Raw genomic sequence first — 16389 nt, 5'->3', positions numbered from 1 at the left:
AGTAGTTGAGACTACAGGCACGCACCACCACGCCTGGATAATTGTTTTTTCATGTTTTGTAGAGATGGGGTTTCCCTATGTTGCCCAGGCTGGCCTTGAACTCCTGGGGTCAAGAGTTCTTTCCGCCTGCACCTCCCAAGGTGTGAGCCACCTTTGATCTTATTGGTGATTGTTTTTATTGAATAAAAACTAATATTCTAAGTCTCAAGAAAGCTTTTGAGACCTTCCAAAGGACCCAAGCGGCGCATCACCACCTGAGACGCCGACCCCACTCACAGCACAGATTGGCAGAGAGGCCCAGAGATGGGAAGTGCCCTAAGCGAGGTTACACAGCTAATTAGCAACTAGAACCTAAGCTTGCTGCCCCAGCTTCGGTGCCCGTGCCCACAGCAGAAGCTGCCTCGGCTGATCCGTTAGAGTGCTTAGGGACGACACAGACGGCACCCCACTGTCCCCGTCCCATTTCCGCCCTCCCAGGTCCCCAGCCTCCTTCGAGTCCTCTCCAAGTTGCCTCACCTCGCTCTACTCCGGGCTTTTGCAAGCATTCCACATGCCTTTACCCTAACTCTACTGCCCGTTCCCCAAAAGACGCAAGCAGCAAAGGCCCCAAGAAGCAAGCCCGCGCCTCCGCACTGCCCAGCTACACCCACACAGCTCTCAGCCGCTGAGGGAAGCTCCCAGGCGCATGCGCCCCAGAGGTGGGCACGCGTCGGTGACGTCACGTATAGCGCCTTCTCCTAGCTCCGAGCGTTTGCCACAGCAGCTGCCAGTGCGTCATCAGAGCGCGCCGGAAGCGGTCCAAGAATGAAGAGTAAGTGGGGCCACTAGTTGGAGAGGGTTGAGGCCGCAAAGGTTCGGGGTCTTGGTGCTGGTGGGTGAATGGGGTCTGGGCTACCTATCGCTGCGGAGTCCGAACAGATCTGCTACAGGACTGAGCCCACCCTATATAAGAAAAACGGAGGGCCAGAGCGCGGGTTAGGCTGGCTTGACCTCTGAGCTAGGGAGGGATGTCAGGGCTGGAGGCAGGTTCTCCCGGGGGCTGCTCAGTGGTGTGCCATGCTAGAGGAGGGTTCTAGGCCTTGGCCCAACTTGGCCACTACCTCCCGGAGTGACCGCGGTCAAGACCCTGCCTTCTGCGAGCTGGTTTCGCACCGTTATCTGACGCAAAGCGCCGAGAGCTGCTGGGGAATGGTATCACTAACCCAAAGCTTTGGGACTTAAGAGTAGAAGACATGTGCCAAGGAGGGGCTTGTAGACAGCGTTGAGACTGGGCCCCCGATAAGAATTTTGATTTTTCACTTCTGACTCTTTCTACCTATATGATCAAGTAGATTGTCGCAGCATATCTCAGCTTCAATTTGCTAATGCGCATAAGTAATGACAAAACATGTGTAGCTTGTAATGAGGTGTGTCTGGCAAGTAATTGTTAGATGTGTATTGTTGTAGAAAGACTTCCAAGTCCGTTACTAAGCTCCCGTAACAGGTGAAGCAAAGTTATCAGGCCCCGCATGTTGCTCTCTACAGTTTATACTCCCCATGTTCCATTTGAGGGAGAACTAGATGCTGTATATAAAACTTGCAACCACATTGGTTGGCTTGATCAAACAGACTTGGCCAGTGTAGTGGGACACGCTTGTAGCCCCAGCACTTTGAGAGGCTGAGGCAGGAGGATCACTTGAGGCCATGAGTTGAAGACCAGCTTGGGCAACAACATAGCGAGACCCCATCTCTACAAAAACTGGGGGGAAAAAAATTAGCCAGGTGTGACGGCACACACCTGTAGTCCCAGCTACTCAGGAGACTGAGGTGGGAGGATCACTTGAAACCAGGAGGTCTAAGTTGCAGTGAGCTATGATTGTGCCACTGCACTCCAGCCTGGGTAACAGAGTGAGACCCAGTGTCAAAAAAAAAAAAAAAAAAAAAAAAAAAACCTTGTAACCACCTTGCATCAAACATTCATAGGGAAGGACAAGAAAGCTGGAATGAAATTTACAGAGTGTAGTGTAAATTACATTTTGTAGCTATTTGGCCCATAAGCCAGGCCTTAATCATGCCATTCTTATTCCATTCACACCTGTACTCTGTCCCCAGTGCCATGGTTTCTTCTTTCAATAAATTAAGAAACAGAAGTGTGGAATGTATTTTAGAAGTTGAAACTCCACTGACCTATGTATATTTTGAATTTAAAGAAAGAACTTTTAGGCCAGGCATGGTGGCTCACACCTGTAATCCCAGCACTTTGGGAGGCAGAGGCAGTGGATCACAAGGCCAGGAGTTTGAGACTGGCCTGGCCAACATGGTGAAACCCCGTCTCTATTAAAAATTACAAAAATTAGGCAGGCATGGTGGCACACGCCTGTAGTCCCAGGTATTCAGGAGGCTGAGGCAGGAGAATTGCTTGAACCCAGGAGGTGGAGGTTGCAGTGAGCCAAGATCATGCTATTGCACTCCAGGCTGGGCAACAGAACAAGACTCCATCTCAAAAAAAAAGAACTGTTGTATTTTATCAGTTCAGGACACCATCAATTATATGATACATTATAATTTCATACAAAATAAAATGTGAAGAGTCTTTTTTAAGGCAGAGTCATGTTCTGTCGCCCATGCTGGAGTGCAGTGGCACAATCTCGGTGCACTGCAACCCCCACGTCCTGGGTTCAAGTAATTCTACCTCAGCCTCCCAAGTAGCTGAGATTACAGGCACACGTCACTGCACCCAGCTAAGTTTTGCATTTTTAGTAGACACGGGGTTTCACTGTGTTGGCCAGGATGGTCTCAATCTCTTGACCTTGTGATCCACCTGCCTCGGCCTCCCAAAGTGCTGGGATTACAGGCGTGAGCCACCACGCCCAGCAAAAAGTCTTTTTAAACATCTTGCAGTTAACAAAACTTACTTCTAACCATCTGCATCCTATAGACAGCTATATCATATAACTTTTAAATGAGTTACCTTGTTAGACTTAGCAAGTGCTCAAGCTTCTAACTTGGGATATTTTAAACCAGTGCAACTCGAAATGTGATCCACTCACCTGCAGAATATCTGGGAATATGTTAGACACTCAGGATCTAGGGTGGGGGACCAATAATCTGCATTTTAATAAGATCCCAGAGATTTTTACACACGTTAAATTTTGAGAAGCACTCCTTTTAAACCACGTGCTTGGAACTTCTAGCATAGATGTGGCCACAGGGTGGGATAAGAGGCATCCAAGACAGCTTTGCTCTTCATACCAACCCCATCTTCACCTATCTCTGAATAAGCAGCTGTTCTGCAGGTTATAAGCTATGTTATTTTCTTCTTTTTGAGATGGAGTCTCGCTCTGTTCCCCAGGCTGGAGCTCAGTGGCATGATCTCAGCTCATTGCAGCCTCCACCTTCTGGGTTCCAGTGATGCTCCTGCCTCAGTCTCCCATGTAGATGGGATTACAGGCACGTGCCACCATCCCCAACTAATTTTTGTAATTTTAGTAGAGACAGGGTTTCACCATGTTGGTGAAACCACCAGGCTGGTCTCGAACTCCTGACCTCAGGTGATTTGCCTGCCTCAGCTTCCCAAAGTGCTGGGATTGCAGGCATGAGCCACTGCACCCAGTGGCGTAGTTATTTTCACAGTTAGAAAAATCTTAGGTCAGCAATACCCAACAAGAATTAATCGTTTCTGTTTTTGAATTCCCCAGGTGAGATCTACCATGCATTGTCTCAGAAAGAGGCGAAAGACGCCGATGTCCAGGTCAGTTCTTGGCAGGAGGTCTAGGAGCAACAGAGGTGATAGCAAAGGTGGCTTGGTAGCCTCTGAGCCCACAGCACTGGTTGAGATGTCCTTTCCCACATGGTGCTCCTCATTTTTCTGGCAGACATCTAAGGATGGATCAAAGTCTGTAGTTCTGATGGCCTGTTTCCACGTGCCGGCCTCCTCTTCTCTTGTGCCAAAGTCAAGTTTGGTAACATGAGGCTTTTCTTAACCTTTTGTCATCTCCCACTGTGTTGGGGACTCCAGCCTGTGCCGTTCCCTGCTGGGAAGCATCGTTCGACCTTGTCGCCGTAACCTCTGCACTTCCGAAGAAGGCGTTCAATCACATATCATAAGTGAAATTTCCAGATTATATCTAGATGCCTCATCCTGCCTTGTCAGTTTTGCAAAAGTTCCTCTTGTGGCTCATATGAGAGCAATACCTTGAAAGCAAGATTTTGAAAGACAAGTATACCTTTGTTTTGCTTCTCCATGAAAGCAGAGCCACTCAGGTATTTAAGAGAATCAGATCATTGTCCTGTTATAGTAACAATGACGAGAGTGAATTAATTTTTAGTTAGCATCTATAGGTGCAAAGTGAAGCAGACAGAGTTTCTGCCATCATACGGTGAGCGCCCTCAAAGGCTATGTGTACCCTATCTTCCCATCCCCGTTGCTCTCCCGTAGATGGAGGGCTGGATTACTAATGACAGATCAGCATCAGTGTGTCAGCCTCAGTCTTAACATTTACCACCTAGCTGGTGCAAAAAGAGCTCAGGAAACGGCCCAGCCAGCAGACAGGCCCTCAGAAGAGAGTACTGCCCAGGGCTGTGGTGAGCATGAGGGCAGTGGCATCTACTGCCAAACAAGAATCCATTATTGGAACTCCAACTTGAGAGGTAGTGGTGAGCTTGGAAGGTGTTTTGTTTTGTTTTGTTTTTGAGAATTCCACTCAATTATGATAGTCATTTTTCCCAGAAGCCCTCCCTAAGAGCCTGTGCTCACTTATGGTAAACTGACACCGTGCTCTCAGTGACGCCCATTGGAGCGAGTGACCATGGGACCTGAGGTGCTCTTGTTGGTGCCTTTCTCCACGTGATGGTCTGCAGGAGCGGACATCTTAAAGAGGGGCCACGCCGTGCCCACAGAGCTGGAAACCCAATTAAGGAGTATTATCCCGAGGACGCAGTGTCAAGGTCCCTACCCCCTGAGGCTCGGCCAACCCTGGAGCCTAGTTTTGCTGTTTTCTGTAGTGTTAGGATCCCTTCCTCTGTAGCTGAGTGCTGCTCTAAGCTCACTTTCATCTGGTCATGCCTGGTCGAATATCTTTGTTACACATTTCTAAGCTTTCTTTTCTGCCAAGGATGAGAGAAGTCTTCTTCCGGATAGAAAGGTTTGGGTCCTCGTCAGAGTAACCTCAGAAAAGCAGGGCCAGAGCAGGAAGTGAGCGTTTGACATGGCTGCCGTGTGTGACAAAGGGTCATTAATTGGCGTGTGAGTGTGACTTACATCTCGGCAGCTGTGGGTAGCAGACGCATGGCAGGTGAGCAGGGTGTGAGCCTCAGTGGGTAGAGGAGTGGGCTGCATCTGCTCTGGCAGTAGCTGCAGGGGGGGGTGGGCGGGCTGCCTGGGATCCTTTACTGCCCAGACCAGAGCAGTGAGTGCCACACCCCCTTGTCCGCCTGCAGCCTACAGGAGCACAGCGGGCCGAAGCCTTTGTGAGGGCCTTCCTGAAGCGCAGCACACCTCGCATGAGCCCGCAGGCCCGCGAGGACCAGCTGCAGCGCAAGGCCGTGGTCTTGGAGTACTTCACCCGCCACAAGCGCAAGGAGAGGAAGCAGAAAGCCAAAGGCCTCTCTGCCAGGCAGAGGAGGGAGCTGCGGCTCTTTGACATTAAACCAGAGCAGCAGAGGTAAGCCGAGCTCCCCACGCCTTTCTGCCCACCATGCCTACCCTTCCGGGTGTGGACTTGGCTGGGTAGCTGGGGAGGCAGCCTGGCTCCACCTAAGCTAAGGGTGCCTCTCTGTTGTCTGCCACAAGAGGGCAGTCTTCCTTTACCAATCTGGGCTGGGTTCAGCTAGGTGGGTGAGGCAGGACTCATTGACCCCTGTCCTCGCCTTCACGAGTGAGACCCGTGCAAGTACATCTGTTGCCCGTGGCAACAGGCTGTTTGTCCCTGAGCTTTGTTAGACAGAAAAGAGGAACTGATATTAATGTATATCGCTTTGTAGCTTTTAATAGTGCTAGACAGAGTCAACCACTCGGGTTTCACTGCCAAAGCAAGATGCTGCCTACATGTTTCAGAAGTTACCAAAAGGAATGTGTCACTGTCCTGTCCTGTGGGAGGATGTCTTCCTCCAGCCGACGCTCCATCCCTCCTTGGTGATGGGTCTGAGTGTGTCTGTCTTGGGGCTGTCTGTAGGCTTTTCCTTGGAGATCTACAGCCAAATAGCCTCTCACGCTCCAGAAGACACTTAAAGTATGTCATGCTGTCCCCAGCTCCACTCAGGAGATCAGGTGGAGGAGGGGCTGCTGCCTCCCAGGGTTTGCCTCCCAGGTGGAGCTCCGGTTGGATTTGAGCTTGAGCTCCTTGTTTCTCTATCCTAAGCCTTCATGAAAATGGATTCCCCACAAGGCATTGCGACTAGAGATAATGGCCCAGAGGAAAGCTGTTGGGGTCCTCTCCCCTGCTCCCCACCACTTGCATGCTCACCTTCCAGACCAGCCTGCTGCCTCACACGAGGACCTGCGTGACAACCAGCAACCGCTGCCTTATTGAGGGCTTACTAAGTTCAATTTCACGTAACAGAAAACCTCAAAATCACAGTAGCTTCAATGAGCCTCATGTTTATTTCTCTGTCATGGAAAGAACGCCGGGTGGACACCACCCTGGCTGGTGTGCTTCCACCAGTGAGAAAACGGAGGTTAGAGCGGTGAAGCTTCTGGATCTCCCTTATCAGCTCAGTTCCTGATCCTAGGATTTGCGTGTAGTTCCTAATGATCCCAGGTCACAGTTGTTGGCATCAAGCCAAGCTCTGTGCTGTTTGAACATTGTCATCCCAAGCTCATGTGGTCTAACTTTTTCATGTTTCTGACTTTGCCGCAGATACAGTCTTTTTCTCCCCCTCCATGAACTCTGGAAACAGTATATCAGGGACCTGTGCAATGGGCTTAAGCCAGACACGTAAGTTGCATTCCTGAAGCTTTTCTCTTTGGGGTAGATCCCAAGTCTCTGATCATTGTAAATACAGTTTCAGGAGCCAGCCTTGGCATTGCCTGGCCGCAGAAGGCTGAAGACCTAGTTGCTTCTTTCGGAACTTTTTATGATGATGTAAACCAAGGGCTTCTGTTTACCTTGCAGGCAGCCACAGATGATTCAGGCCAAGCTGTTAAAGGCAGATCTTCATGGGGCCATTATTTCAGGTAATTTACCTAAGAGTGTGTAGCACATGGCTATCCAGAGGTTCACACCATCACTCTGTGGAGACCCAGGGCTTGCGTTCTGTTGGACACACTCCTTAACTGCATGGATTCCCTGAGATGGCCCCTGGTCACCATCATCCCCACATTCAGGGTGGGAGATGCTTCTCACCGGCTGTCTTAGCCAGTCTGGTCCTTTGCTTGACACATCCGAAGTGGTCTCTGTGTACCTTTTCCACACAGGGACCCCTGTTGGTACCCTAAAGGGCACAGTGGCTGTTGGCACTCACCCATGGCCAGGAATCTTTATAGAATCCCTTTCATCCAGTGCTATGATTCCAAATGTCACCTACGCCTGATAGCCCCCAAGGTGACATCTCCAGCGTAGGCCTGTCCCCTGAACTCCAGGCTCAGGTATCCAGCTGCCCACTTAGCCACCTGGATGTTCAGGGGGCATCTCAGTCTCTACAGAGCCAAAGCCACTCCCGATTCCTCTCACAGCAACCCCTCCCACTCTTTTCTATCTCAGTTAATTACTCAGTTATCTACCCTGGTTGTTCAGGCCAAAAACCTAAACAGTGTCTGTGTTTCTTCTTCCCTCATCCCCTCCTCTGATCCTGTGGCACATCCTACTACCTAAACTCAGCCACTGTCATCTCCCTGGATTACCTCAGACACAGGCAGCCAGAGTGCCTGTTATATAGAGATCAGAGTGCGTTCCTTCCCTGCTTCAAGTCTTCGGCAGCTTCCCATCAGATGGGAGTAAACGTGCCTCCAGATCCCTGGGGCAGCAGGCCTCCTGCCCTGCCTCAGGGCTTTGCTTCTGCTCCTTCCCTCTGCCCGGGAGTTCTGTGTGTGCACAGACCAGCTTCTCATTGTTCAGCCCTGCGCCAGTGCCGCTCCCCGAGGGTCTACCATGGCAAAACATGGCCCTCTGCACTCATTGCCCTGTCCCTACTCACCGCTGTCAGAAAGTAGAATGGTGTGGTTCACCACGCGTCACCCTGCCTTGTTAGAACCTGGGCTCCATGAGAGCAGGATCCAGGACTGCCTCTTTCCAGCTGTGTCCCTGGCATCTCCCGAGGACAGAGCAGGCACACTGCAGCTGCTCAGTGACTATCTGTCGGCTATACCAAGTCTCGGGTCAGGACGAGGGAGGGGCTGCTGCTTGTGATGGTGGCTCATGTCGCAGTGCTGGCTGCTGGGCGGCTCTGCAGCAGGACTCACGTTCATCAGAGCAGCCAGCCCATGGGCCTTGATGGTGCAGGGCACATGTGTCACCTTTGACTCCAGAATCCTGCCCAAGACCCCTACAGCCACAGACCTCCAAAGGATACCTCATAGGAACAGTCCAGAGGCTGCAAAGCCTCAGGGGAAGCCTGGGTGCTCGTCGGCTCAGGCAGTGCTCATGGTTGAGGCCCCACGCCCTGTGTACTCTCTTCCTTCATCTGCTAGCTAAGAGGGTAGGACCAGCACCCCCGACCCCTGAAGCCTGCTGCTTGTCCGTGGTTCCCCCAGCACCATAGAGGCCTGAGCCTGGAACTGTCCTTTTCCTTTGCAGTGACAAAATCCAAATGCCCCTCTTATGTGGGTATTACAGGAATCCTTCTACAAGAAACCAAATACATTTTCAAAATTATCACCAAAGAAGACCGCCTGAAAGGTATGTAGGTGTTTCCACAATCCTGTGGGCTGGGGCTTCCAGCTCCTGCGTTAGCCCTTTCCTCGAGGCTCCAAGATTGCAGATACTTACTAACCCTGCATTAAAGCCTGCAGAGACCATCCCCTGCGCCCATGGCTCCCCCAGGAGATGTGTGTCGGTGCAGCCAGCAGCCCCAGCCAGGAATGGCTAAGGGGAAGGAGGAACTGCTTGGCTGTGCCTCGGGGAACCTGGGGTCCCAGGAGGGGACCTCCACCTGCCCCAAGGCCAGAGAAATGTAGCCATACAGGCAGCAGGATAGAAACGGGAGCAGCGTCTGTCCCTGGGTTCCAAGCTGTGTCCTTGACGATGACATTGTGTTCCATCAATGACATTGTGTTCCATCGGTGGCCAGCATTGCTCTAGCAGACACTTCGGGTCTTCCAGGATTTTTACACACTGCCTTGCCCACAAATCCAGAGATATCAAACCACAGTTAGAGGGTTTTGTTCCTTTATTTTATTTTTTTTTTTTAGACAGTCTCTCCCTTTACCCAGGCTGGAGTACAGTGGTGCAATCTCAACTCACTGCAGCCTCTGCCTCCAGGATTCAAGGGATTCTCTTGCCTCAGCCTCCTGAGTAGCCGGGATTACAGGCATGCACCACCACAGCCAGCTAATTTTTGTATTTTTAGTAGAGAAAGGGTTTCACCATGTTGGACAAGCTGGTCTCAAACTCCTGACCTCAAGTGATCCTCCTGCTTCAGCCTCCTAAAGTTCTGGGATTCCAGGCATGAGCCACTGCACCCGGCCTCGTTCCTTTCCTTTTTGAGTTTGGTTTTTCTCGTTGCTCCCCTTATTTTCCTACGTATTCTTCTACCTCACATCATAGACCTCAGAAAGTGTTGTGACAGTTTCCCCACAGAGCATAAGGATGGGAGCCCATCTGAAAGTTATGTGGGGAAACCAGTTTCTGGCAGGTGTTCTGGGACTTTCTGGTTCTGGGAATTTGTTGTATAGCTTTTGACCCTGAAGATTAGGTGCTGAGTTACACTTAGCATGTGACTAAATTGACCTTATGGCAGAGTAACCACATGGAACCCTAATGCCGCTCCCTTTGTGGGTTTCCCGTTTCCTTATTAGCTTTTTTTTTTTATTCAATGTGTTGTGAATAATATTCTACTTAAAAGTAAAATATTAAATAAAGAAATGAATGAATAATAAAACTTTGCTGCCAGGGTTTTTTCCTCATCCTTTTTCTCCTGCTTATTTTGTTTTTTGTTTTTGTTTTTTTGTTTGTTTTTTCAGTTATCCCCAAGTTAAACTCTGTGTTCACTGTGGAAATCGACGGCTTTATTTCCTACATTTACGGGAGCAAGTTCCAGCTGCGGTCAAGTGAACGGTCTGCAAAGAAGTTCAAAGCGAAGGGAACGATTGACCTGTGAATGCTTTGCCGTCTAAGGCAGTTGTCTATGACAGCTGAAAACTGAAACTCCCTCAGTGCCCACCTTTCAGTGAAGAGATGGCTAAGCCAGTTCCGGCTATGGAGCGCCTCCAGCCAGGGAAGCCCTGGGTTGAAGCTGTTGAGCAATATGGGAAGCGTACTGAGTGAAGAAGTCGGGACAGGAATTTCTCCTTCTAGGAGATCTTAATTGTGTATGGCTCCCATAGAGAGGAACAGACTGACGGGAAACACACCAGGGTTAACACTGGTTGACTTCAATTTAAAGATGCTTTTTCATGTTTTCTGAATGCTCTGTGATGAATCCGTTGCGTCTGTGATCATACATGATACATGTGGATCGCATTATACATTGCATCTGTGATCATACATGATACGTGTGGATCGCATTATACATTGCATCTGTGATCATACATGATACATGTGGATCGCATTATACGTTGCATCTGTGATCATACATGATACGTGTGGATCGCATTATACATTGCATCCGTGATCATACGTGATAGATACATTGTACATAAACAGGCATCAAATGAAGGAGCTACTGCTGCAGTCCAGCCAGGTTGAAATGGAAGGGGACTCCCCAAAGGTCCATGGGATGGCAGGTGTCTACAGAGGCACGCCTTTGGGTGAAACTCTCTGACCTACCTAAGGGTTACTTTGCTATTTCAGGAAGGTTGAAGAGGATTGAAGGGTGGGCTGCTAAGTAACTTAGGGCTTATTCACTTCAGGAATCACAGCTGGGGTGGACCCCAGGAGCATAGCAGCACGTGCAGCTGTGCTCACGGCATGATCGCCTCGGCATAGCTAAAGGGGACCCCTCCTGAGCTGCCAGCGTGAGCTGTGGAGGACTGAAAGGCGGTCACCGGGCATTGCCTCCCGAGGTCAGACCTGCAAAAGCCAAGCCGGCAGCGTTGATGCCCTTTGATACCTTAGTTCCATTTTGCTGCTGAAAGACTTGGCTTTTCAGTCTGAACCTGGCCCTCCGTGGTGATGTGTCCGTAAGGCCAGTGGGTCAGGCCCTTCCATGCAGGGCCAGAGGAAAAGTGGGCCCAGGGCCACAGTGAGCGTGGGGCAGGGGACCAGCCTAGCGGATGGGTCAGAAACATGGCTCCGAAGGACCGACTGCCCCTGCGCCTTGAGGAGTAAGTATCTGCCGATCAACAAGGCAAGGCCAGGAGCCCTCGTGGCGAAAGGCAGGCCAGAAATCTGTTCGCTCTGCAGGAGAAGCGGCAATGCTGAGGCTCTGTGTTTCTGGTACCTTCCACCCACACCACACCATAGAGAAACACCGCACTGGAGAAGGGAAGTGGGAACGCTGACTGCTGTGTTCTGGGATAGCAGAAAGGCTTAGCTCTGTGCCCCTGCCCACAGGGACCAGCCCAGTGCCTCAATCCTGCTTCCATCCGTGCACCAGTTCTGAGGTGGCTGGAGTGCTCTCCCCCAAGCAGCACGCAGTCACCGCTGCCAGTGACGCAGACACACACAGGCCAGGGACATGGAGCTCAAGCCCACTGCCACCTCGGACAGGGGCCCCAGCCCACCGACCGCCTGGTGATGTGGCCGTCCTCATTCTGCCACAGGAAGACAGACTTCAGGGGACTCCTTGCCCAAGGCCTCACTGACTCAGGGTAGAACTGAGATTTGGACCCAAGAGTCAGGCCACAGCACTGCTTTCAACTACAGGGTGGCTGCAGGATGAGATGGATGCGGTTCTAAAGCGCAGGATGTGCTGCCTTTACTACCTGCTTTCCCACGAGCAATCCCTGTCTCGAGCGGGAAGTGCCATCCATTCCCCCAGCCATCTGAAAGCGCTGTGTCTGTAACAGCATAGGTGCTGTAGCTTCCTAGCCATCCCGCTCTTACCCACCCCCCAGCAATGCAAAAGGCGTCCACTGTTGTGTAAATACACAGTCGCTTTCCAGAAAAGTTGTTGGTGCCACTTGCCATGTGAAATCTGTTTTTCATTTGGCGCAGACTCAAGTTTCTGTGTGAGTAGCTGTTTAATTTGTAGACTTCTCTCCCTCTCCCCCAAGGAGATGTGGGGAGGGTGCTTGTCGGCCACGAAGATGTTGCTATGCCTGCCTGTTTCTAGGATACGCTGTTGCCCCCATGGCCCACCCAGGGGCCGTGTCATCTCCCAGGTAGAGGAGGGAAAGGGGAGGGCCAGATCGGGCAGGACATGGTTCCTGATGAGGAACAGCTGCAGAGAACATGACCTGAGACCCAGCCTGGCAAAGGCCAGGCTGTCATGTCTCCACAGGCTGCGGCACAGCTTGTCATGGAGGGCAATGTGCTTTGTATCCTGATCTCCCATGTCCACTGTCCAAGGAGCAGGACCCCAGCAGAGCTGAGGCCTTGGCCATGTGGTCCCACAGGAGGTAGAGCCACATTAGCCTCGTGTAAGCCTCCATGCACCAGAGAAGGTGCCAAAGAGGAGAGAGAGTGGTTAGCAACTCGAGACAGGACTCAGAGGCTGCAGGACTGAAGACATCAGCCTAGCAACCACTGTTGAAAGAGTGGGGCTCAGGGGCCCTTTACAGCTCCCCAGTGCCCAGCTGCCACACGGGCTGCAGAGGATAGGCCAGAGCCTCGGGGAAAAGGACAAGGCCCTTGTAGGACAAAAGGCAGCGTGGGCCATGGCCGATGTGTCTGCACTAATCTCCATAACAAGATGCCACACACCGGAGTGCCACTTTTCCTCACAGCTCTGGAGGCTGGAAGCCAAAGATCAAGGTGCTGGCAGGTTAGTTTCTGGGGAGGCCTCTCCCCCTGGCTTGCAGACGGCCACCTTCTTGTCCTCACACGGCCCTTCCTTCCCGTGTGCAAGGAGAGTGATCCCTGGGATATGATCCTTGTAGAAGGATGCCACTCCTATTGAATTAGGCCCCTATTCTTATGACCTCCTGAAAGTCACTGTCTCCAGACAGTCACACTGGAGGCTAGGACTTTATCATAAGAATTTGGAGACGCAAGTCAGTCCACAGCCACCCTGAAGCTTTCCCCACCAGGACAGACTGGTTGTGCCTCCCAGAAAGACTCTTACAGCCGCCTGACTCCCAACCTCAGACACTGGCCTGGCCTTCCCATCCCCCAACATGGGCTGCTTGGACCACTAGCCAGTCCAGCCAGCCCGACTGCTGGCCCCTGAGCTCCCAGCACCTCTGGATTCCATGACATGCTCATACAGGAACATGGGCTCAGGGCTGCTCCCTCCAGTAACCAGAGCCCCGAGCTGCCCAGCTCCCCTTCATTTTTGCAAACAGAACTCCTCCCACTGGGACCAGGCACAGTCTGGATAGGGGAGGAAATGCGTGCACAGGTGGGCAGGATGGGCAGAGGAGGCTCCCTGGTGCAGCGGCTCTGCTCTAGGCAGCTGTGGGTGTGAAGAGTGTGCTCACACCAAGGGTCAGGGCAGGAGCCGTGGAAGTATCGTGGAGGACCCAGGAAGGCAGGGGAAGCCTGCAAGGGTCTGCTCCCTGGGCTTGGGCAGGCAGGAAGAGAGGCCAGAAGGGGTATGTGGCTGCCAGAGGGGTGAGATGGCAGGAGTTGCTGGAAAAGCCCTAATCCATGGGGCAGAAGGTGGAGTTCTGCAATCCATTCACGCAGTTCTGAAGTCTTGGGGGCCTTCATGCCGCCGTCTGCCAAGTGGGGCCTTCACACTAGACCCAGCATTCCTGGAATGGGATCCTGGGACTTCCTGCATCAGAGTTAGTGGGCACACGTTCAGAGCAACCAGAGCCTGGGCTGTGCCTCAGACCTACTGAATCAGCCTCTGGAGGCGGGACCCAGATAGCTGCGTGTTTAAGACCGCCGCTGATCACTGATGTTGGAGGACGCTGGGCTCCAGATGGTGTCTAAAGTCTCTTCCAGCTCTGACGTCTGGACTGTGATTTCAGACTTGGGACTCTCAGGCCGACGTTTTCTGGAGGCTGGGAAAGATCATCAAATGACATCTCTCAGGTTCTGAAGAGTAAACAGAAACATCCTTCCACAAAGCCATAAATTATGGTTAAAAAAAAAAAAAAAAAAAGCTTGCTTTCTGGACAATGGCTTTAGCTTTAATTTAGTTTGCATTTCTTAGCTATAATGTCTAATTAAGATATCTGTTAAATGTCTATAATATTAATTTAATAGAAGGGGTTCTAATAGAACCGTATTGGAATTGTCCATTTAATTAACCTCGTGGGCCTTTAATGGATGTCTTAAATAGACATCATTAACAAGAGTGCTAGACAAATTAAAATTAGAGTCACTAACATTCTTGGTAATTTTTCCTGAGCTGTGAAGGACCAGCCTTGCTAAGTAGACAGGCGCAGAGAGAGCTGTGCTCACAGGAGGGCGGGAGTGCTGTCCTCAAGGGCATCTGAAATGTACACGCCCCAGTGGGTCCAGCTATTCTGTGTCTTGGTCCGCTTTGCCCAAAAAAGATAACCTCCAGCCATAGGAGGCAGCTCTCAGGAGCGAAAACCTGCCTTTTCCTATGCCTCTTACAGAAAAAGTTCGTTGGGCCAGGCATGCTGGCTCACACCTATAATCCCAGCACTTTGGGCAACTGAGGCAAGAGGATTGCTGGAGCCTGGGGGTTTGAGATCAGCCTGGGCAATGTCGCAAGACCCCATGTCTACCAAAAACATTTTAAAATTGAGCCAGGCATGGTGGCATAGGCCTATGATCCCAGCTACTCAGGAGGCTGAGGTGGGAGGATCACTTGAACCCAGGAGGTTGAGGCTGCAGTGAGCCATGATTGTGCCACTGCATTCCAGCCTGGATGACAGATGAGACCCTATCTCAAAAAAAAAAAAAAAAAAAAAAAGGGAAAGAAAAAAAAAAGTTCTGGCCTGATCTATCAGAGGAGGGGCTGGCATAGGAGGGAGATGGAGGAGGATACAGGACCTCGCCCAGAGACTCACTAGACGCCAGAGAGATGCACGCACTGGGTGAGATGCAACAGAATGGGACAGGGAAGGACTGGCTGGCACAGGCTGGGGAGCGGGATGAAGCAGAAAACATTCCATTCTTTCGCCTCAGCCGCTCCACTGTGCCACTCTCAAGTGACCGCGTCTCTGCAGAGCCAGTGGTCGGTCCTCTGCCTCTGCCTTGCCTGGCCTCTCATCGGCATGTAACAGGTCACCCCTTCCTTCCTCCTGGGACCTCTTACCCCACACCCCCCGTTTTCCTCCTGCCTCCCTGGCCACCCCCTCTCGGTGTCCTTTGGGGACTCCTCCTCTGCAGAACTTCTCAATGTTAGAATGCCCTGAACTCCACCTTCGGACTTCTTTCCCCATTCCCTCCACAGCTGTCTCGTCCACAACTTCAGATCCGCCAGACCCATGTGTGTAACTTGGTTTACCGTCTGCCTCCCGTCGTCTAGAATGGAAGCTCCTAAGGACAGGACTCTGCTTTCCTCACTGCCACGTCCCCACTCATGCAGAGCATATCTGGCTGTATTCAGTGTTCCGTGACTGGTGAGGAAATGGAAAAGCTGCCCACCAAGCCCCACCTGGAGGTCTGACAGGCAGCCCAGCGTCCTCCCTTCTCTTCCCTTCCCTCCACCCTTGCCTCTGCGGAGGCCCCTCACCTCTCAGATGCTCAGGTGGGAAATCAAGGCGCCATCCTGATGCCTCCCTTGCGTTCACGCCCCCACCAACCTTTCATCACGACCTGGGGGACCTCTTTGCAACCCGCCCGCCACCCACCACTCCAGCCCCCTTCCACCCACCCACCAGCACCCAGCCACAGCCACAGCCCCCCACCAGCCTCCCTGCATCCACACCTGGCCCCACTATAGCCCGGGTGACCTTTGTGAAGCATGACTCAGCGGGTGCCTCTCCCGCTGAAAACCCACAAGCGACTTCCCGCTACACGCAGAATGGGAGCCAGCCCCTGACAGGCATCAAGACCCTCCCAGATCGGCCCCCAGCCCGCCCCTGCCAGCATGGCCCACCTCCCCCAGCACCCTGTGCCTCTCCACACCCCCGAGCATGCAATTGACCCGTGCACATCTGCGCCTGCCATTCCTTTCTCTTGGGGTTTCTCCTCCTGACCCCTCAAGCTGCAGGCAACCTCCTTGCGTTCAGCTCTCCACACAGGGAAGCGCCCATCATCCTAGCTCCGCAGCCCCCACCCCAGCCAA

At 52.0% G+C, this 16389-nt stretch overlaps 1 protein-coding gene across 2 annotated transcripts; it reads left to right on the top strand.

Annotated features, from left to right (window-relative positions):
- The first annotated feature begins 685 nt into the window (after nucleotides 1-685).
- POP4 (POP4 homolog, ribonuclease P/MRP subunit) lies at nucleotides 686-10540 on the top strand. Of its 2 annotated transcripts, XM_032249192.1 has the most exons (7): nucleotides 687-811; nucleotides 3678-3730; nucleotides 5419-5642; nucleotides 6837-6914; nucleotides 7092-7153; nucleotides 8712-8813; nucleotides 10097-10540. In XM_032249192.1, the coding sequence occupies exons 1-7, from the start codon at nucleotides 805-807 to the stop codon at nucleotides 10231-10233; spliced, it is 663 nt and encodes a 220-aa protein (XP_032105083.1). In that variant the 5' UTR covers nucleotides 687-804; the 3' UTR covers nucleotides 10234-10540. The 2 variants fall into 2 exon arrangements, with proteins under 2 accessions (XP_032105085.1, XP_032105083.1); XM_032249194.1 differs by lacking the exon at nucleotides 7092-7153 and having other exon boundaries at nucleotides 686-811.
- The last annotated feature ends 5849 nt before the right edge of the window (nucleotides 10541-16389 follow it).

The sequence above is a fragment of the Sapajus apella genome, unplaced genomic scaffold (genome assembly GCF_009761245.1).
Source record: "Sapajus apella isolate SASKATOON/1434 unplaced genomic scaffold, GSC_monkey_1.0 scaffold68, whole genome shotgun sequence".
Lineage (NCBI taxonomy): Eukaryota > Metazoa > Chordata > Mammalia > Primates > Cebidae > Sapajus > Sapajus apella.
Note: the sequence above shows the minus strand (reverse complement) of the source record. Positions and strands in the feature narration are given on the sequence as shown.

Excerpts from the sequence above, each read along its gene's own strand:
- POP4 (XM_032249192.1), top strand. Across the intron at positions 6,915-7,091 it reads AATGGGCTTAAGCCAGACAC|GCAGCCACAGATGATTCAGG; the intron begins GTAAGTTGCATT and ends TTTACCTTGCAG. Across the intron at positions 8,814-10,096 it reads CAAAGAAGACCGCCTGAAAG|TTATCCCCAAGTTAAACTCT; the intron begins GTATGTAGGTGT and ends TTGTTTTTTCAG.